Source organism: Cydia pomonella, chromosome 24 (assembly GCF_033807575.1).
Source record: "Cydia pomonella isolate Wapato2018A chromosome 24, ilCydPomo1, whole genome shotgun sequence".
In the NCBI taxonomy this organism is placed as follows: Eukaryota; Metazoa; Arthropoda; class Insecta; order Lepidoptera; family Tortricidae; genus Cydia; species Cydia pomonella.
Window position 1 is genome coordinate 7,101,385 of NC_084726.1, and position 21,651 is coordinate 7,123,035.

The 21,651-nt window shown below is 44.2% G+C and overlaps 2 protein-coding genes across 5 annotated transcripts; both read right to left on the minus strand.

Annotated features, from left to right (window-relative positions):
• Nucleotides 1-2,458: 2,458 nt before the first annotated feature.
• LOC133531222 (lysophosphatidylserine lipase ABHD12-like) lies at nucleotides 2,459-19,265 on the minus strand. 4 transcript variants are annotated; one of them, XM_061869363.1, is made up of 11 exons: nucleotides 19,113-19,265; nucleotides 18,765-18,808; nucleotides 16,864-16,982; nucleotides 16,259-16,372; nucleotides 15,405-15,545; nucleotides 14,825-14,917; nucleotides 14,328-14,462; nucleotides 6,232-6,383; nucleotides 5,183-5,350; nucleotides 4,245-4,372; nucleotides 2,459-3,270 (listed from the first exon to the last, which is right to left on the minus strand). In XM_061869363.1, the coding sequence occupies exons 1-11, from the start codon at nucleotides 19,134-19,136 to the stop codon at nucleotides 3,237-3,239; spliced, it is 1,152 nt and encodes a 383-aa protein (XP_061725347.1). In that variant the 5' UTR covers nucleotides 19,137-19,265; the 3' UTR covers nucleotides 2,459-3,236. The 4 variants fall into 4 exon arrangements, with proteins under 4 accessions (XP_061725347.1, XP_061725348.1, XP_061725350.1 ...); XM_061869364.1 differs by lacking the exon at nucleotides 18,765-18,808 and adding an exon at nucleotides 18,861-18,912 and having other exon boundaries at nucleotides 19,113-19,263; XM_061869366.1 differs by lacking the exon at nucleotides 18,765-18,808.
• Nucleotides 19,266-19,691: 426 nt separating this feature from the next.
• On the minus strand, nucleotides 19,692-21,370 carry LOC133531223 (spherulin-2A-like). Its single transcript, XM_061869367.1, has one exon. The coding sequence runs from the start codon at nucleotides 21,012-21,014 to the stop codon at nucleotides 20,103-20,105; it is 912 nt and encodes a 303-aa protein (XP_061725351.1). The 5' UTR covers nucleotides 21,015-21,370; the 3' UTR covers nucleotides 19,692-20,102.
• Nucleotides 21,371-21,651: the final 281 nt, after the last annotated feature.

Genomic DNA, 21,651 nt, shown 5'->3' on the forward strand with positions numbered 1-21,651 from the left:
GCACTGTAATTTTAATATAGATAAATATATAGGTGATATAGGTTTTTATATAATGTGGTTTAGTGTTGAGACTCATTTATTATATAATACCACCAAACTTGAATGTAATTGATCTGTAAATGGTATGACATGTGGTAACTGAATTTTCAATCGTCAACTTTTGACAAGCAGAATGACAGCATAATGTCAACCGAACAATGCCATCTACATTAGCTGTAAAATTAACACATTCGCCGCTGAGCTACGGTCGTAGCCGATAGCATAGGTTTCCCGGTATGTAGAGGAAACGCTTCGTAGAGGCAAAACGACAACGTGTCGTGAATAGCGCTGAATGGGTTAAGCACGAGTTTGACTTTACACATCTTACACAATCTATGAATTTATGATTATCACCCAAAGATTGTCATATCACCTATATCTGTATCTTTAGGTATTTAAATAAAAGTTAACAAATAATTCGTACATTTTCATGTTATAACATTTATTGGTAACCAACCAAATACAAAACCGCCTGGATCTGTCACTGACTTTAACCTACATTATTTGATCATGTAATTAATGTATTCATCTACCCTCAACTAGCTTAAGGAGCCATTTGAGGGTAGATTTTATTTACTTTTATTTAAATACCTAAAGATTCAGAGTATACATAGAGATAGATTTAATTATAATTTTAATTTTAATTTTTATCTTAATTTATATTGTATTTTAATGTATGGAATTTATTTTCTGAATTAAAATTATTGAATTGAATTGAATTGAATAGAGCTTAAACTCTTCTAAGATGATATTTATCAGTACTATTAATATCACTATGCATTATTATAATATTATGCAATACCTATAGTAAATATCATTTCAATAGAAACTACTCACAAGCTTCAGCACTGGTCCTAATAATTGAGCATGAATAATAGGGAATATTACGCAAAACTCTGCGTAGGGGGCGCCACTACTACAATCCATCACAATCTGAGGATCCGCGAAACAAGAAAATCGAAATTTCTTTAACTAACCTCTCTATCACTCTTGCATGATCGAGCGAGACAGATAACTAAATTTCGATTTTCGCGTTTCCCGCCGCCTTGATGCATCAATGACATATTTTACAAGCTTTTATTTACTTTCACCTTTTCACCGTTGTCTGTTTGTGATCAAATCTTGCAAGTTAAATTTGACCCACTTCCCGGTTTCCGATTGATCTGAAAATTTGCATACATATGTAAGTCGGGTGACAATGCAATATTATGGTACCATCGAGCTGATCTGATGATGGAGACAAGAGGTGGACATAGGAACTCTGTGATAAAACAACGCAACCTATTTGTGTTTGGGGTTTTTAGAATTTGCTCGATGAGTATTAGTTGCCTGTGGAAAGAAAAGTACAGTCAGCGATAAAAGCTTGTACTTACCAAAAATGAAATTTTTGCCAAAAACTTTTTTATTATCTGTTAAGACTTGTCAAAACAGGCGCGGATACAAGGGGGGGCCATAGGGGCAATGGCCCCCCCCTAAAACCCTGGCTCTCACATTACTAAATTGAGTAAATTTTTTTTTACCTTATTTTCTGTGCAAAAATATATGATTTTCTCAAAATGGCCCCCCCCTAAGCCAAATCTTGTATCCGCGCCTGTGTCAAAAAACAGGTTAAGGCACAGTATGTATGAGTTATTCTATGGTTTGCGATAGGTGCTAGTGCTGCACTCTGGCGGCAGAATATTGCAGTAATACCTCCTATTCTACATATAGATTTTAAATTCATGTTATACAACCACAGAATCCAAGGATGGTTCGCTTACCTAATGCTAGTTTTAACACATGACACTGTTCATTTTTTAAGCAAAGCCATTATGGGGGTTTTCAGAAAAAAATTTACCCGTTTTCCTTAACCTTTTTAACGCCACGCCTATCGTACGCGGCGCGTAATCGTGAACCTTGTCGGTACGCATGAAGGTTGATATTGGGCTGTAGCCGCGCGGCGGCGCGAGGCGGTCAAAAGGTTAATTATCCTTAATTTTCCATACAACATTTATTATAGTTTTATAACGGTCCATACAACATGTATGGTTAACTGCGTTACAAAACTGACAATTAAACGTGGGACACTTTTTTCATTGCTTAAATCGATATTGCTCGCGATTCTGCGTAGAAATAACCCAAAATTTGTTAGGTTTCCAAAAATAAGTACAGAGTACACTTTTTTTCTGAAAATGCCCAGATATCACTAGACCAAGAAATTAGGTGTTTATGTTTAGTTATTACATTATGAACGTTATGATCGATAGGGATGTTTAAAATAGACGTATATCACAGTAATTTTAGGACACAATTTACATGTACCAAATGGGTTATTCCCAGCTGTTTCACAGGTGAAATTTTGCTTACACGCATTGTACATAACAGGGAACTCTCTATCTACTAAATTTTATTGTAATATGACGAAAAGAGAATGAAAATAAAATTGGTCACATCCCTATTTTAATTAAAATAAACTAGCATTAATAAAACAAAGTTGACATCTGAAAGAAGTATACATTATTATTAGAAAAACAGACTAAAAACTAAATCTCGTTGTAGAAATGATACCTACTGTTTGGACTATATAGTCACCGCAATACCAACTGGCGACTGAGGTATTAATGCTGTATTTTTTACCCTTATTAAGACCAACCAAGAGTGAAAGAGATGGCATTATGACCTCAGTTGCCAGTTGGTACTGCGGCTAATATAGTATGAATTTTCTAAAATGATTTTTAGTCCTCAGACCCTAATTTGTTAACAAACGCCATTGTTTCTTTTATGCGATCGGTCAGCCCTCGTATTAGGCACGTGGCAAAGCAAAAATGTAATTTAAAAAGCAACTGTATCGTGATAGTATTAAGGTTTAAATCTATGTAATGATGTGAACGTTCGCCTACATTGAGGTGGTCGATCGTCCTACATTACCAAAACATGTTATCTCGTATGAGCTGTTACATACATTTGAACCTTAATACTATCACGATAGAGTTGATTTTTAAACGACTTTGTTGCTTTGCCACGTACCTAACACGGGAGCCGACCGCTCGTATTAAAGAAATAATGGCTTTTGTTGAACAGATTAGGGTCTTCATAGAATTCAAACTATAAATGTTATAGTGCACTAAGAAGCTAATATTTTATAATTAAATAAATACTCGCTCGGTGACGTTTGTGACAGTAAAGCAATATTATTTAATTGTATTAATATTAGGCGTTCACTTCGAAGATCGATGCGTTTCCACGAATTTCCTGGAAATAAAAACGACTAAGTCACAGCGTAGGAACATAGTTATGAGTATAAAACAAACTTTTTATAAATGGAAGTCGAGACACAACTATCTCCATCTCTTCCGTTAATACAATAATGTCAACCAGTATTATTTCTTATAATTTATGTCGTAATTTCAGGAGTATTTTAAGAATGTCACACACTGAACAAACTCTTGAACCATCAGCATCTTCAGCTTTCGCAGCTAAAGCCAAAACTTCTACGCGTTTCGGTTACAGTGGCGCCTATCCCGATTTCTACCCCCTTATTCATAAACGTGTACTAAAGATACGATGCCGCTGATCATCGTTTGTCCCTTTCCATCATACCAATACGTCGGAAAGGGACAAACGATGATTAGCGGCATCGTAACTTTGGTACACGCTTATGAATAAGGGGGCTAATGTATAAATGCAAACTTTGGAAGGCTAGCCACTGTTCGAGCTGAGCAACTGTTATTGCCTTGACTCTACTCTAAGAACAAGCAGGAGGAAGCGACTGTTAAAGTTTATTAGGCGCAAAAGTTTTACACCTTATAAATAAATAAATAAATATTATAGGACATTATTACACAAATTGACTAAGTCCCACAGTAAGCTCAATAAGGCTTGTGTTGAGGGTACTTAGACAACGATATATATAATATATAAATATTTATAAATACTTAAATACATAGAAAACACCCATGACTCAGGAACAAATATCCATGCTCATCACACGAATAAATGCCCTTACCAGGATTTGAACCCGGGACCATCAGCTTCGTAGGCAGGGTCACTACCCACTAGGCCAAACCCGTCGTCAAATTTAGATACATAATTTCTTATAATATATTACATGGGATTCACTGTCCAAGAGGTTATAAACCTGTGCTATGCTAAATATGTGCGCCTCATATCGGAATTAACTCGGGAAAAATATATTTATAAAAATTATGATTTGTGTGGAAACTTACCCTACGACCTCGGGCAGGTCTTTAGCGTTGCAGATCCACTTGTGTCCGAGATTCTCGCTCTTGTCGTACGAATGTAGTGTGACTGGTGCGTCGCCCTCGCCGCGCGATTGACGGATAGATTCATACAACTGAAGAAAAACGAAATAACATACTGAATATCTTTTACTACGGGACAAAACAGTGAAAGAAGTATGAAGTACTGGAATTTATTATAAAGTACTGGAATTTGTACCAATGTTCAATGTTTAAATGTATTAAGTTGTCTCAAACTTTCCAAACCATTTTTGGACCTCTTTTTGGTCCGATTGACTAAAACTAGCCATGTTTATATTTGAATACATAAATCCCGTTGGTAAATATACTAGTAAACAACGCAAGCAGTTTTTGCTCGTGTGAATTGAATCGATGCGAGGTAGATTATTGATTTAAGAAAGTATCTACAGTTGGTAATAAAATCTGGCGCCATTTTTTTTACTAAATACTAATACTAAAGGCTATCTAGCTTACTGTTGCTACAGTAGAAAGCTCTTCTAGTTTAATAAATATTTGGCATTTTCAAAATTCCCCGGTTTGACCTTACCCCAATGCATCTTATTCCTACTACGAGTACTAGAGCAGTACTTTAGTCCCAACAACATGTGGCACTATCACATCATCCCTCGCATGTAGGATTAGAACGGGAAGGCTACTTGTGCGAGCGAGATGCATGTCCGAGCGGAAACAGTGCTGTCTCTGTCTTTCTGTATATGTATCTCACCTAAGTCCCGACCACGTATAATACGATGACGTCCTCCCTCGCATGTAGTATTAGAGCGTGTGCGAGCGAGATGCATGACGAAGCGGAAACAGTGTTCGGGCCGGGACTCGAACTGCGATAGGAAGCTCTGCTAGTAGTGCAGCCACGTTACTAACTGAAAGATATATCTACTACTACTTACTTTAGCCCCAACAACATGTGGCACTATCACGTCATCCCTCGCATGTAGGATTAGAACGGGAAGGGAGCGTGTGCGAGCGAGATGCTCGTCCGAGCGGAAACAGTGCTCGGGCCGGGACACGAACTGCGATACGAAGGTCTGCTGGTAGTAGGGTAGCCACGTTACTAGCTGAACGGAAAAAAATATATTGTTTTTTTTTTGCGTTGTGTCCATTGGCCAAATGTGCTTAGCTAAATCAGGTATCAAGTAGGTAGGGGAAAAATAAACGTAATTTTGTACATATATTTTTATTAATTATATTCATTCATGCAAAAAAATTATGCGATGTGAGAAAAATACATTTCAATTATTTTTTATTTTATTTTTATTTAAGTTGTTGTTTTCACATTGTTTAAAAATGTGATTTATAAGTTATTAAGTAAAAATAACATTTTGATTTAATTTTTATTTTGGTGAAATTGAAAAATTCAAGCTATTGAAAAATTATAAAAAAAAATGTTTTTCTGCTTCAAAATTAATAAATAACATGTTCAAAAAGTGTGAAAACAGATACTTAAATAAAAATATAAAAAATAAATACTTATTTTCTTTGAATTTCACACAATGTCTATGTCTATCAAAATATTCTAAGAGGTTTAGCTGCCATACCTTTGGTCTTTGATCTATTAGATGGCGATACTTTTTGATATTTAACAAATTTAACATATATCGTTTCTAGCGATGACGCCATAAACTTTAGGTTATGCCCGGTAAGATGGCGCCACTTTTTGATATTTAACCAATTTAACAGATATGTATCAGTGAAAGAATAAGGATCAAAGTCAAATTGCGTTCTAAAAGTTTTAATGATGTGTCGAAAGATGGCAGTAAATTTACTGTGTCTACAAAATTTTCTCTGACAATCCATCTCTATTTCAAATTCTCTTTGCTCCAAGTGATGGAAAAAGGCAAGCGAATGATGAAGACTTCAAAATTCGAACCCAGGATCATGAGCTTTGTAGGCAGGTATAGATCAGGCTAGAAGACCAGTGTGGTAGGATCCCACTTACCTTGGATAAGGGATGGTGTGCAACTTCATCGGCCAAGTTATTGAAAGGAGCTTCCAGTATCAGACCGTTGGGTAGCGGCAGCGCGGGCCGCTCCAGCAGGACTGTTGATAACTCGGGAAGGTTGCCGAGGAGGTGCGACGATATTCCCGTGCCTGGGAATATTTTAAACGTTCATTATCGAGATCTTCAAATCAAAGCAATAAACCAAGAAGTGTCCGACACCTTAGACCAATATCGTAAGAAAATTGAGAATAATAAATAATAAATAAATATTATAGGACATCATTACACAAATTGACTAAGTCCCAAAGTAAGCTCAATAAGGCTTGTGTTGAGGGAACTTAGGCAACGATATATATAATATATAAATATTTATAAATACTTAAATACATAGAAAACACCCATGACTCAGGAACAAATATCCATGCTCATCACACGAATACATGCCCTTACTAGGATTTGAACCCGGGACCATCAGCTTTGTAGGCAGGGTCACTACCCACTAGGCCAGACCGGTCGCCTGAAAAAGAAGCTGACGACCCGTCTAATCCCAGGTTAGTGCCTAAAATCTGAATTTCAAGGCAATTAAAGCATTATTTTGTAGAATTGCATTATTGTAATATTTAATTTCGATTGAATCCCCCCAAAATTTACAGTCCACTGTTTCGAAATCGCACATTTAATCATAATCATAATACTTTATTGCGACCATGGTAATATAGATGTTACACAATATTATAAATAGTTTCACATGGGCCCTGTTAGGGCAAAGCAAGAACTTATGTACATATTAACACTAATAATATTATATAATTACAAAATAATCTTATAATTAAGAAAAATCATTTGAAAAAAGATTATAATATAAATCATGCGTAAAAATTCATCAATTAAAAATTAAATATCAACAAATCAATTCCACAATTCTTTATAAATTTTAGACAGACCAAAAATAACAAAACAAACAAATGCAGACTAAAAATTAATTATTAAATGTGATATCAAAATAGTTATCACTATAAAAGTCGTCAACTGAATAATAACATTTCTGTATTAATATTTTCATTATAATGTTTTTGAATCGGGTATTGTTATTTGGTTTTAAGATATTAGGGGGGATTTATTATTTAGAACCACCCAAACTTACTCGCGAGAAACCTGATGAAGGAACTGCCTAACACAACTGTGATGGCGCGCGCAGCCACGCATCACAATACCACGCCACCGCCGCGTGATCTGTCCCGAGCTCCCCATCGCGCCGCATGCCGGCCGCCGAGCGACTGAGAGTCGCAGCCCCCGCCCGCGCCACGCGAGCCGCGAACTATAAAAGCCAGCGCGGTCGCCCAGATAGTAGGACAGTCGTGCAGCCTGCTAACTTGTTTCCTAAAATATTGGACTCGCCCGGATCGCAACTACTTACCGCACCATCCACCTAGCACCGTGGTGTCACCGCCGTGCCCGGCCTCCCACAAGCGGGTCCCACCGGGTCCGGCTTTGACTAACGGAGCGAAGTGGGTGACGCAGCCGCGATCGCGAGTGGCTGTACTCCGGAAAATCCCGCCTCCCGGAGTCCCAAACTCCGCCCCCCGCCCCCGCCGGTGCGTTAGCATAGGTGGGGGTAATTCGGAAAACGGCGCTTCTCCAACTACCCGCACACTGGGTATGTGTCCGCCCCACTACCTCTAGTGACATCAGTCACCACCACCATGCCATCGACCCCGCGGACCAGCGACCCCGCCGTCCGCAAGGCCACCCGGCCTCGGATCGCCCCGACTAGACGCCGCCCGGAGGACCTCACGGCGATGCAGCGCGCTATGGACATTTTGCGCGCCGCCGGCCAAGAGGCCATTCGAGCCCCCAAGACTCCGACATCGGAGGGAGCTGGCGAGTTCCAGTTCCTCCCCCAGACGCTTCACGCGCTGGAGCAGCTCCAGCCCCTGCAACGCCCCGCCCCGCAGGTGCCACAACCCGGCCCATCGAGGGCGCACGCGTCTGCCTTTTTTTAAGGCCGACGCCCCTCAGTCGACCTTCGCGAAAGCGGCCGCATCACCGCCGCCGCCCTCTCGCCGCACCCCCCCGAGTGCGCCGAAGCCCCAGAAGCCACCAGCGCCTCAACCGGCCCTAGCCAGGACCAGTAAGGCGCCGTCGACCGCGACCGCAGCCGCCAGCCGCATCCAGCCCCGCGCCTCCCGCGCCGCGACCGCGCCTGCGCCCCGCGCGCCAAGGCCTTCCGCGCCCGCCGCGCCCGCGCCCGCTGCGCCCGCCGCGCCCGCGCCCGCTGCGCCCGCCGCGCCCGCGCCTGCTGCGCCCGTTGCTCGCGCAGGCACGCCCCGGAACGCCGCGACCAAGCCTGTGCCAACGCCACTGCCACGTGCTCCCTGCGCGCCCACACCCGCGCCCCTGGGCCCTCCCCAGGTGCCCACGCCCGTGCGCGTCCTATCGCCGTCGCGCTTCCCGCCGCCGACAAACCTCATGCCGCCATTCGTCGTAGCCAGCCCTGCTCAGAAGCGGCAGGGTGGCGCAACGCCACCGCCGCACTCACTTCCCCGGCTCGACCTGTCCCCCATGGACACGGACCCGGCGCCGGCGAAGTCACCAACTCCGCCCGCCTCATCCACCGCCGGACCAGCGCCCCCCGCCGCCCCTACCGCGAAGGGGAAGCGATACCCACCCCTCATTGTGGAGGTGATGCCTGATTGGCCCATGCATTTCCGCGAGCTGCGGAAGGTGCTGGGCCACCAGGTCAACGCACGCCCCCTGGGGAAAGGCATTATCTTCACCCCGAGGGACGAGGATGAGTACCGGGCGATCCAGCAGTACCTTCAGACCACGGGGCTACACTGGTTCTGCTACGGCCTCCCAGCAGAACGCAGCCTCAAGATCGCCATCCGCGGCCTGCCGGCGAACACCGACCCGGCAGAAATAGAAGAAGACCTGAGGGAGAAGGGCTTCTTACCCGAATTCGTCCGCCAAATCCGCGCGCGCAGCGGCCGGCCTGGATGCATATTCCACGCCCAACTGCAGCGCACCGCGGACACGACGCCGGGGATCTACGCCCTCACCGAGCTCCTGGGTATGCCAGGAGTAAAGGTCGAAGCCTGGCGAGGACGAAAGGGCCCCGCGCAGTGCCACAGGTGCCAGGGTTTTCGGCACTCGTCGGTGAACTGCCACCGCCCTCTCGCCTGCGTTCGTTGCGGCGAGCCTCACCCCGCAAACGAATGCCCACGCCCACGCGAGGAGCCAGCGACGTGCACCAACTGCAACGGTGCGCACCCCGCTAACAGCGCGCAGTGCCCGGTCTACAAGCGGGAGGCGCGCAACAAGAAGGCCGGAGTCGCAGCGCGCACTGGTGCAGCACTGCCAACCACCTTGCAGCCAGCCGTTGACACGGGCAACGCCGCGAACTCCCTCATGGCGAACGCCAATGATGGGAGACGCCCGCCCACAAGAAGACGCAAACGTGGAGGGAAGAAGACCAAGACGGGCCCGGAACCCTCCTCTGCCCCGCAGCAGCAGCAACCCACGACCGCCCCGGCTACAGCGTTGCAGCCGCGACCCCCATCAGCCCCGTTCCCCACGACGGCCGCCCCTCTCCAGGGGAAGAAGGCGAAGCCAGGAGCGGGACCCAGCGATGGCCGAGCCGAGGCCATCACCATGCTCGTGGAGATCCTGCAGGAGCTCCTCGTTGCCATCCAGTCGGGACAGAGTCCTGTTCCGATTATCCTCAGAAGGCTGGCAGACCTCTATAGCGTTCGCTAGCCAACTGAGGATCCTACACTGGAATGCCGACGGGCTCTCTGCAGCCAAAGTCACCCTGCTGCGACATCTTCTGGCCGAGAAGAAGATCGACGTAGCCCTGATCTCGGAAACCCATCTTAAGGCGGGCGACCGCCTTAAAATACCAGGCTACGTCGCCTACAGAAAGGAGGAAACATCTTCACTCGGACGCGCCTATCGGGGACTGGCCGTCCTTGTGAAGCGTCAGGTCATCCACCAGCCGCTGCCAGTGCCGACAACTCTCCGGTCGTCATACGCCCTAGGCGTGGAAATCTGCGTCGACCGCCACCCTCTGCGTGTGTTTGCGTTCTACAAGCCACCCAGCTCTCGCCTTGCAGTGGCTGATGTCCACGACCTGCTGGACTCGCCGCTGCCCTCGATTGTAGCCGGTGACTTCAACTGCAAACACACTGCATGGAACTCAGTGAAGACCTGCCCAGATGGGCAGCGACTCCTTGCCGATGCAGAAGCCCAAGGATACGAGGTGCTAGGACCAGAGGTCCCCACGCACTTCCCGTACACGGCAGCCCACACACCGGACGTCATCGACCTTATGGTAGTACGCGGCCTGACTTCCTGGCCCGCGCAGGACGTCCTGGATGACCATCTCCTTTCTGACCACCAGCCCGTCTTGGCAACACTGGACTTGACGCCGACTCGGACGGCTCCGCCCTCACCTCGCCGACGACAGGATTGGGATCGTTTTGCGACCTACATGAGCGAACACACTCCATCCTTCCCCGTGACTACAGCGGAGGAAGTCGACCGACTCGCTGAGGAGTTCGCCTCATGCGCCACTGCCGCCCTGACAGACTCTTCCGCCGAGACCGGCGCCAGTCAGTCGCGCCGTAAGCAAAGCATCCCCGCCTTTATCCTGACCCTCATCGAGAGGAAGAGGAAACTGCGTCGACAATTCCAGCGCACACGATGTCCCACCATGAAGTCCCAGCTGAACTCTCTCGCCGAGAAGATCTCGCAAAGCCTCGCGGCTTACACCGAGGACTCTTGGCTCGAGTACATCGAGTCAGCTGGTGAGGACTGGAACGACATCCATCGTCTGTGCCGCAGAGTAACAGGAAGACCAGCACCCATCCGCCCTCTTTTCGCCAGTGACGGTACCCCACGTTACCGCGCAGAAGATCGAGCGGAGATTTTCGCTGACCACCTGGAGACGCAGTTCAGACCGAATCCGTCCGACGACACCGAGCACGAAGCAGCTGTAAAGCAGCACCTGGCGGACTACTTCGCCACGTCCATTGCTCCAGACGAAGATCCCATCATCCTCACACCGGGCCAAGTCCAGAGGATGATAAGACGCACCCCGCTGAAGAAGGCACCCGGCCCCGACCGCATACCGAACGAGGCGCTGCGCCACCTGCCCCCGCGAGCCATCGCGACGTTGGCGCGGCTCTTCACCGGAGTCCTGCGGACCGGCCACTTCCCGCGCCCCTGGAAGCAGGGTCGCGTCATCATGATTCCCAAGCCCGGGAAGAATATTCTTCGTCCTGAGAGCTATCGACCCATCACGCTGCTGCCTACTATCTCGAAAGTTTTCGAGAAGCTGCTTCTGCCTCACCTGACGCCCCACATTCAGCCACGCGACGAACAGTTCGGCTTCCGCCCGGAACACTCGACGACGCTCCAGCTTGCCCGCGTGCTGCACCTTGCTGCAGCAGCTTACAACAAGAGGGAGCACACGGTCGCTGTTCTTCTGGACATGGAGAAGGCGTTCGATCGCGTATGGCACCCCGGCCTCCTCTACAAGCTGTCCACGTCTACTACTCCGCGTCGAGTAGTCAAGACTGTGGCCACCTTCCTGGAAGACCGCCGCTTCCACGTGGCGGTAGAAGACGCCGTATCATCCGACCGCACCATCCTTGCCGGAGTGCCCCAAGGGAGCTGCCTCTCGCCCGTGTGTTATGGGCGCTACACCGACGACATCCCGGTCAGCGAGGGCGTTACGCTCGCGCTATATGCCGACGACGCTGCCTACATCACGTCATCCATCCGCCTACCACACGCAGCGCACAAAGCCCAGTGCGCCCTAGAGGCTCTCCCTCCATGGCTGAAGAAGTGGAGACTATCAGTCAACGTGTCGAAGACCCAGGCGATTGCTATATCCCGTAAGGTGCTGATGCCGCCGCGTCTCACACTCCTGGGGCAGGCCATCGAGTGGTCCCCGATGGTGAAATACCTGGGGGTGACCATAGACCGCCACCTCACCATGGCCCCTCACGTCAAGAACGTGATCGCCCAGACGCGTGCCGCTCGCATCTTACTTGCCCCGGTTCTGAAGTCCCGGCTATCGCTACGCGTGAAGCTAGGCGTGTACAAGACTTACGTCCGAACACGCCTAACATATGCAGCCCCCGCGTGGTACGCGCTAGTGGGAGAGTGCAACAGGAAGCGACTGGACGCTCAGCAGTCGCTCTCTCTACGCACCATCGTCGAAGCCCCTCGCTATGTGAGGAACGACGTTATAGCCCGGGACCTGAGAGCAGAACCGCTACGTGATTTCGTAGCTCGCCTGGCGGGTCGGATGTTCGAGCGCGCGGACCAGTCGCGCTGGAGCCACCTCCGTGGCATAGCGCCGTACCACGCGCGCCCGCCCGACCACAGGGGTCTGCCGCGCGAGCTCGCGCCTGCAACCCCTGCCACACCGGACTGACCACACCACAGACCGACACCACCCTGACACCGGTTGACGATCGCTGGCTGGGCCTCCCCCAACGGGGTCCCACCTGGCTGGCTTGATCTCGCCGGTGTGAGAAGACCCGGACACGACCACTGGGGCCTCACCCGAGGCCCCACCCCGACGACCCAGCCATATTCATGGCTGGCGGTTTGACACCGCTGCAGGGGGCCAACGCCCCGAACAGCATCCCCAATCCCCTGAGGGGGAATTGAGAAGACGTCCACTGGAGATAGTAGGCAGTCGCTCTCACAGCCTTCCGCTGTGAGGACCGCTGCTCTCCCGGTACGAGCCGGCGTGTTTTCAGACGCGTTAAGGCTCCCGGTCCCTAGCCACCCTACCCTTCCTGATTCCCGTAGCCCAGTTGAGCCGGCGTGTTTACAGACGCGTTAAGGCACCTGGAGTACGTACCCTTCCTGACCCCGTAGCCCAGTCGAGCCGGCGCGTTTTCAGACGCGTGAAGGCACCTGGAGTACGTACCCCTTCCCGATTCCTTATCCCGGTTGTGCCGGCGTGTTTACAGACGCGTGAAGGCACCCGGGGTATCCACCCCTATACTATCTCGCTCCCGTCAAAACCGCCCCTTCACTCTTAGGGGATACCGATCCCAAAACTCGCGAGTAGCTTAGGGTCCGCGCCGTCCCGTAATCCTGTTGCTATAAATTAGAATCATCCCCCGCGTCGTACCTAGCCTAGGACATCTAGATTTAAGAAGCCTTTATTTTATAATAAACCGGCATAAAAGCCCGCCGATTTGCGTTACAGTATTACCTTTGGTTTCTTTGTCTCACCCTGCACCCTCTCTCTCCTCTGAGCTAACTAGGAAACCCTTGCTCCCGTCTGGAACAAGGGAGTTGTATGAGGCCACGCCCGCCCCGGCGAACGTGACCCCATCACACAACTTTTACAAGGCTGAAGAGAAGAGCACCTCAAGATCTTAATCTAAAATAAATATAATATATATTTTTTTAAATTGATGGGCGTATCTAATAATAACTACTTCCGCTTCCATTTCACTCCCTTGGGAAATGAATTCTGGGATAAAGTTACTAACTTTATATATACAAAATTTCATGCAGCAGATTTCGTGAGCAACCAACATAAGACATTTCTTTTTTTGTAAGTTGTTACTGAAGAAATTTGGATTATTTCGTTATAGATCCACATAACGGATAACGGAAACATATCGAACAATAATCGAGTAAAATTACGTGAGTAACCCGCTTTTTTTATACTACGTCGGTGGCAAACAACTGATGGTAAGCAGTCTCCGTAGCTTATGTACGCCTGCAGCTCCAGAGGGGTTACATGCGCGTTGCCGACCCTAACACTCTGCACCCTATTTGAGCTCTGGCTACCTTACTCACCGGCAGGAACAACACTATGAGTAGGGTCTAGTGTTATATGGCTGCGGTTTTCTGTAAGGTCTGGTCATCCGCTGTTTTGTGCCCTACCACACAAAGTGAGATGACATTCACAAAACGGCCCAAGCCTATCTTTCGGACGTAGTTTAACGACGTACCCGGGTCGGGGCCCGGTGTACAATAATTACTAATAATTGATATACATAGAGTTGGCAGGAGCACCGTTTTATTTAAGCATTGTTTAAGCAATTTCAATACATTACCTAGAGAATGCCCCCACACGAAGATGCTAGGTCTAGTCCCCTTGTCGACGGTGTTTCGCAACCACTCATACACCATGAGAGAGTCTTCTACCACGCCATTCTCACTGGGATGAATGTTGGTAGAGTCTCCGTAGCCTGAAAATAATACATCATAATTACTAGATAGATTTAGATAGAGTACATTTATTGGCTGATATAGGAAGTGTAGTGATGTGTCTGTGTGTGTGTGTGTGTGTGTGTGTGTGTGTGTGTGTGTGTGTGTGTGTGTGTGTGTGTGTGCGTGTGTGTTTTACAAGACATCGTGCCCCCGAGTTTGTAAACTAAAGAACAAATATAAATTACAAAATGTCTACATTTGACAACTGTTTGTTACCGCATTACAGAAGCGTACAACGCCATCTAAGCAGGAATTTGTCTTAAACTTTACACATTTTAACCAATAATTTTTTGTTTTAAAGTCAGATTTATGGAAACTTGACTGGTTAATTTTATCTTACCTCTATAATCGAAGGCTATGGTGTGGAAGTCCATCTGCTGAAAGAACTTGTAGAGCTGAATCCTGTGTGACGCCGCTCGAGAATTTGAATTTCCTGAAAAAAAAAAAACAATCCATTTAAACCCTTCGCGTCTTCCGACAAAATCGAAACTCATCCACGAATTGTCCTTTCCCGGCCTCTGCAATAATGTACTATTGTTATCCCCAAAAATAATGCCCTGATGTTTTTGCCGCCCGCGTGGCTGATTGTTCTTCGAATAAGCTGTTACATACATTTGAATCGTAATACATATGTACGTCGCATTGCTCAACCGATTCTAGTGAAATTTTGTGGGCAGGTGGCAAACAAGCATACGGACCGCCTGATGGCAAGCAGTCACCATAGCCTATGGACGCCTGCAACTTCAGAGGTGTTACATGCGCGTTACCGACCCTAACACCCCACACCCTCGTTGAGCTCTGATTACCTTAATCACCTGGAGGAACACAACACTCCAAAGTAAAACAGTTTAAAGTATGTAGTTAAGAATCTACTGAAGGCAAATAACAGATTATAACAAGTGCGAAATATGTATATATACCGTGGCAGTACAAGATGATAGGTGTCTTGGAGTTGGCCAGTTCCTCATCCAGGAGCTTATGGAGCTGTTCCTTGTCGCAACCCTCGGAGAAGTGCTGCTTCAAGCGCTCGTACACACTCTTTGGGAGGATGTGCCATATTCCTGGAATACATAAGACAATCATGAAACTGTATTGTAACTTAATTAATTTTGTATTAACCTTTTGACCGCCAAAGACGTCATATGACGCGCGCGGCTACAGCCCAATATCAACCTTCACGCGTACCGACAAGGTTCACGATTACGCGCCGCGTACGATAGGCGTGGCGTTCGAAAGGTTAAAAATAATCGTCTGAAAACGATTGTAATAAGCTTAGAAATAAATTAAAAATGGAAATATTCGGGCGGGGCTCGAACCTGCGAATCTTGATCAGTACCTAGTCCATCTGCCAACTGAGCTACAGTCACCACTCGAGGAAAGCGAATATTTCTACCATATACGCCTTATATACTTTTTTTTAGAGATTCGGGGTTGGCGCTATAGTATTGTTGACTCAGTATGTATGACCTACGTATTCACCTTAGAAAATTTGGCTCAGAGTTGAAAAATCGCCTCATATTTACAAACTTATCAATCTTGATGGGACAGTTGTCGATTTTAAGATTTTAGTGATCGCATTAGTCCATGGACATATTTAGGAAATAGTGGTGTCTCTTTGGGACTTCGGGTCTCGGTACTCGGCCTTCCGCCTTCGCAATTAAGATAGACCATTATTCTCTTTAATCCCCCTAATTGTCAAACGACACCGTGTTTAACCGACATGGGACAAGACTGGACCGTATGTGGTACAAGTACCCATAATGACAATACTTACCGATCTTGATGGGACAGCTATCAACTTTAGACTGGTATTCGATGCTGAGGTTCCGTGCCCCCTCTATGCCGCTAGACGCTGGGTCTTCGTGGTCTATGTGCAGAGGCCATTGTACTGGAATTTAAACGATATTTTCAATAGTGTTCCAAGTTAACTATGGAACCCTAAAACGGCTCAAAAGTGGAAGAATATAAGGACAAATTATACCAAAACACAAAATTATATAATATTTAAACCTTTCGCGCTTTAAATTTATAATCTCTACAGCGATATAGCGAATTTAAATGTCGGTAAATAAAGGTAATAAAATAAATTCGCAATAGAACCGATAGTAAATGCAGCATAAATGTGATTTAATATGCAAACATAAACTTTCTGAAACGTGACTGACATGTTGGTGGCAAACATTCATACAACCCGTACTGTTGTTAATATACGGTCACCATAGTCTACACATAATCTCAGGGAGTGTACTGAAATACAGAGAGCTTTATTCAAATACATGTTGTCATGATATTAAAGGTTAGATTTGACAAATCTGCGCGTCATCGTGGACACGAACGTTAGTAGTATAGTTACATAACTCAACTATTGCAAATACCCACCAAAGTTGGCAAAGATGAGGCTCCGGCGGAAGGTCTTGGAGTAGCGGAACACGAGTGGCACCACGGCCACATGGACCACCAGTAGCCCCGCAGTCAGCGCGCTTCCAAGTAGAAACAACCTGCAGCAAATACAATGTTCAGGATTATGTATACATGGGTTGGGGACAAAATAATTCAAGGTTTCTGTTCTGTTATTGTTTGAGCATGTTATGATGACTATTATTGCACAAAATACATCCATGTATGGTAGAATGCCAAATGTCATTGTCTGGTTCAACAAATTTAACCACAGCCGGCAAATGTCCCACTTTGCTGCTTGCCATAAGGACAAGATTTGCTTGTATCTTTATACAAATAAAGCAGAGCCTCTTTAATCCGTACCCACGCTAATACGAACACCTCTATAATCCGAACGACCCCCCTCTCCACCCGCGCAACCGCCATTTCGCTCAGGACTCAGGTTCTGACTTGCAGTGCCACGAAGTGCGTTTTAGGTGTTACACGTATTGTTTTATCGTCCGCAACGCGTCCGTTAGGCATTTTGTTATCGAATTAAAGCACCATACCGGAATTCTTCAAAAATACTGAGTGATTATTTTGTAGAATTGTTTGTAACTTACTTAAATATACGAAAATTGTCAAATATGCGTGTTTTATTCTGAAAAATTTCTATGAAAATTTCTGCATACTATAATCCAAACGCTCCGTGAGTCCGAACAGGGTATACATTTTGGGTGTTCAGATTAAAGAAGCCCTGCTGTAACCTGACGAGGCGTCCTTATGGCAAGCGACAAAGTGAGATGTGAAGACTTTAGTAATACTTTTGTATGTAATTCTAGTTTTAAGTTTATTACAAATAAAATACTTGATTCAGATTCTGAAGTGGGACGATTTGACAGCCGCAGTTACAAATATGGATAGGTAAATATGGCAGGGCCAAAATTACACCATGAAAGTGGTGCAAAGGGATAAATGTATTACATTAAAATTTATGTAATATTACTGCTATATAGTTTTTAAAGTGTGTTGAGAATAAAACAAGATAGTATGGGTACATTATTATAAGCTTCATATTTGTTCTGTTATGTTTTTTTCGTTAAAATATATTACATGCATAGATTTACTTAAGAACCATTTGAATGGCCCTGAGGTACCTGATTTAGTACAAAGGGTCATTACCCACTTTAATCATCTTTAATTTTTTGTGTTAAGGTTTTCAATAGATGAGATATAAATTGCAAAGTATAGTGTATCACTATGGCTAAGAAAAATGGCCGTCATTTGGAAAATATAACCATAATTTAGAACCAAAAATGTTTGTTCAGGGTCTACGGACATCATATTTAATCAATGACATCACATTGGTATAAGGAAGTCTCTGTTATATGGAACAGCGTCATGTTTTCAAAATGATGGGCGTTTTTCCGAGCCCTGTGTATCACTTGTCCTATAGCTTATTTATACAAATTAAAACTTGCCCAGGCAAATGCAATTTTGATTTGTTAACATGGAGATTCAAAATCGAATGAAATGGGAGACCTTTATATTGGCCTCTAGGTGGCTAGAGGATAGAAAATTATTATCCTATTCATATCCATGAATAGACAATAGAATCATTATTCTAAACACATGCATTAATTGAGTAATAAACATGGGCATATTGCCAATTACGCCATTGCACTGTAAATAATATCCAAATGCACTGTGATGATGCACTCTAATGAGGAACTTGTAAAACCATTTTAATATGTTTGATTCTTAAATGATTCTTAAAAAACAACAGTTATTTAAGAATCATTTAAGAAGATAACAATGCTTTTATTGCGCCCATTTTTAAATTAAACTCATGAGAGGACAAGCCAATTCGACACCCATATGTGTTAAGTTAACCAATAACTTACCGATTTAATATACCTATATTCGGCAATCGCACTTGTCGCCATGGCTGTTAAAAAAGTACCTTAGTTTATTAAAAAAGATAATTTAAAAAAACTTACGCGGCAGTGTAAAGACACACGCAGATCAAAATTCCGTCTAACATGTTACGCACTAAAAATCGATAATACTGAATTAAATAACACCAAATACTTGACCGAAATGAAAGGCAGTTAAAATACTAAGTGCATAATTAAGCCGCAGACATGCAATGTTAAAATTAACAGCAAAACTAATACAAATCTAAAGTTAATCTAATAACGTAAAGTAACTAAAATAAAACAGTTATACACTCAAAGTACGGTAAAACTAACATGGAATTGGTTGCTGATTTTCATGAGAAAACGTAGCAGCTCTAATTGTGAATCTAATGTATTATTATAATACTGAATGCGCAATGCAAAATCGGCAAAGAATCAATGTAATTTATCGAAGAACCTTCGAACTTTTGACGCATTGCACTATGACAGTGACAGATGACATCATGACGGTAACAATAGAGTTGTCATCATATGAAGTCAAAAATACCGGTTTATTACTAAACCGGAACAATGTTTAAAATATTGAATTTAAATGAGAATGATAAAATTCATTAGTCTGTTTTACTTCTCTAGCTCTCTTCTTCGTTTGGGCGTTCTTGGTTCCATTCGGCTCAGCATTGCTCCGAGCAATTAATAGGGTTGGCAAAACTTGACGTTCTTTTGCGTGCACAACCACAGATAAGATAATTACATGAATTAGGATAACCCTCAATAGCCGAAAGGAAGAGTTCCATGTGATTATTCACAACCAGATGCCCAACCCAACAGTAATTTTAGAATAAAACCGGATTGAATTAAGTGTCTTTATTAGCAAGTGTAGTGTAGAATGTAGAGCAAGGAATAAGACTAGCATTCTTGTATATGTTTTATTTGCAAATAATTTAATGTAATAGTTTTAACAAAAATCAACATTATATAATTCGATACCCTAGTTCACACTCTTTCTAATTACGCGGAAAAAACCTTGCAAATAAGACTACGTTTGTGCACTATGGTGTACCATAATACGTAAGTGGAGTAATTGCAACAATATTTTTCCTCGCAATTAGTACGAGTGTGCACTAAGGTATTAAAATACAGTTGGGCCAACCATTTCTACGAAAAGGCGAAATTCTAAAGTTGTATAGGTACAGTATGTGCGGAAAGAGAAGAGTCGTGAAATGTATGGGGCCCAATACATTCCACGACTCTTCTCTTTCCGAACAGACTCTAGTGATGTCGGATGTGATTGGCCAGACTACACAATGGTTGCTGAAATAAAAATTATACACGACCTTTTTTTATAGTGCGCAAAGCCACTGGCGGCCTTACTATTTGCACTATACCGCCATATTCATCAAATAATTCAAGCTTAGGTGACGTAAAGCATCTTATCTCCACGAGTTCTGTCGTAATTATTTCATTCTTCAAACTTGCTGCTTTCATTATATTTTTCACTGTCGGCGCATAAAAATGGTATTTCCCATATAGATTTTCGTAATCACCTATGACCTGGCCTGTTAGAAGTGCAGCATACACAATTTTAACTAACACAATTGTTTTATGAGCAGATAGTCTCATGGTCACATATGTGTATGGATCCACTACGTAGTGACCTTTTTCAGTCAAACCGACATTTAGATATCTACTTCTAATTTGGTCATCTCTCCATTTATTGGCGTATTGAAAATTATTATTATTTAAATAAATGATAAGGTCATAATATATATCATCCTCAGGTACTCCCGTTTTAGACCACGATGAGTATATAACGTTTTCCACTTTGACGTAACTACTCATATTGAATTGCATAGGTGCTGTGGAGTTATTAATGAATTTATGCACTTTAAGAACAACATCACTGGACACGGTTTCTTGTACATCGACTTTCTTTATATACACTTTTCTTCTTACTTGGTCCCATTCAAACTGTTTAAATAAGTCGTCATACAACGTAGGATCTTTCAGAAAATAATTGTCAGGTGCTTTACCAAGTTCAACTCGGAATCCTCTATTTACATTCAAATCAGTAAAATTAAACATTTGGATCTCTTGGTCTGTTATAAGTTTCAAGTCAGCACCTGATGTCTTGACAATGATATCCTTTTTATGCGACGCCACTGTTATGTTTATAGTCAGTCTGGCTTCTACCATTAAAGGAACAATTATTAATAACACTGGTATCCGAAATATCATTATTACTTTTTTATAACAAGCGTCAAGTATAAATCGAAGCAACTGCAGCAACTGATTAGGTACATTTTATTTAAGAGCATAATTATTTGATTGCGTATTACTAAACCCTTGCTTTTAATCTATGAACTACTAGTTATGATATTGGTTTGCTCGACTGTTATGTGTTTTTGTATGTGTTTTGTTTTGCGTCGGCAAAATGTGTAAAAAAAACAAACGTTTGTAAGGTATGTATATATGGGCCTTAGTTGCCTGAAAATAAATGATATTTAATTTAATTTGACTAAAGAATTTAATTTCTATAATATAATTCTTCCTTCAGAGTTCATTTATTTTTTAATGTTATAAGTACATAAAATTTAAAAATAACCAATTCATTTTAATTTATAAATAGAAAAATGCTAATGGCAAGTTGACAAGTTATTGAGTTTTACATTCAAATCACACGTATTTATGAGCTATGTATGAATCAATAAACAGAAATTAATAAATATAATCCGAACTGCATTTCAAACTCGGCATCGAGGATATGGGTATGAAGCTATGAAGGCCGCCAGGGTAGGGCACGTCTGCCAAATGTGCTCAGTCTGTCAGGTGCTCGGGCTCGTACTTCTTGTCTTAGCAAAAAATAGAGTTGAGA

Coding starts and splice junctions, on each gene's coding strand:
- LOC133531222 (XM_061869363.1), bottom strand. CDS start 19,136: ATGAAAATCAGCAACCAATTCCAT. Junction 16,983..18,764: donor AATATAGGTATATTAAATCG/GTAAGTTATTGG, acceptor TATTTGCTGCAG/GTTGTTTCTACTTGGAAGCG. Junction 16,373..16,863: donor CCTCATCTTTGCCAACTTTG/GTGGGTATTTGC, acceptor TTTAAATTCCAG/TACAATGGCCTCTGCACATA.
- LOC133531223 (XM_061869367.1), bottom strand. CDS start 21,014: ATGATATTTCGGATACCAGTGTTATTAATAATTGTTCCTTTAATGGTA.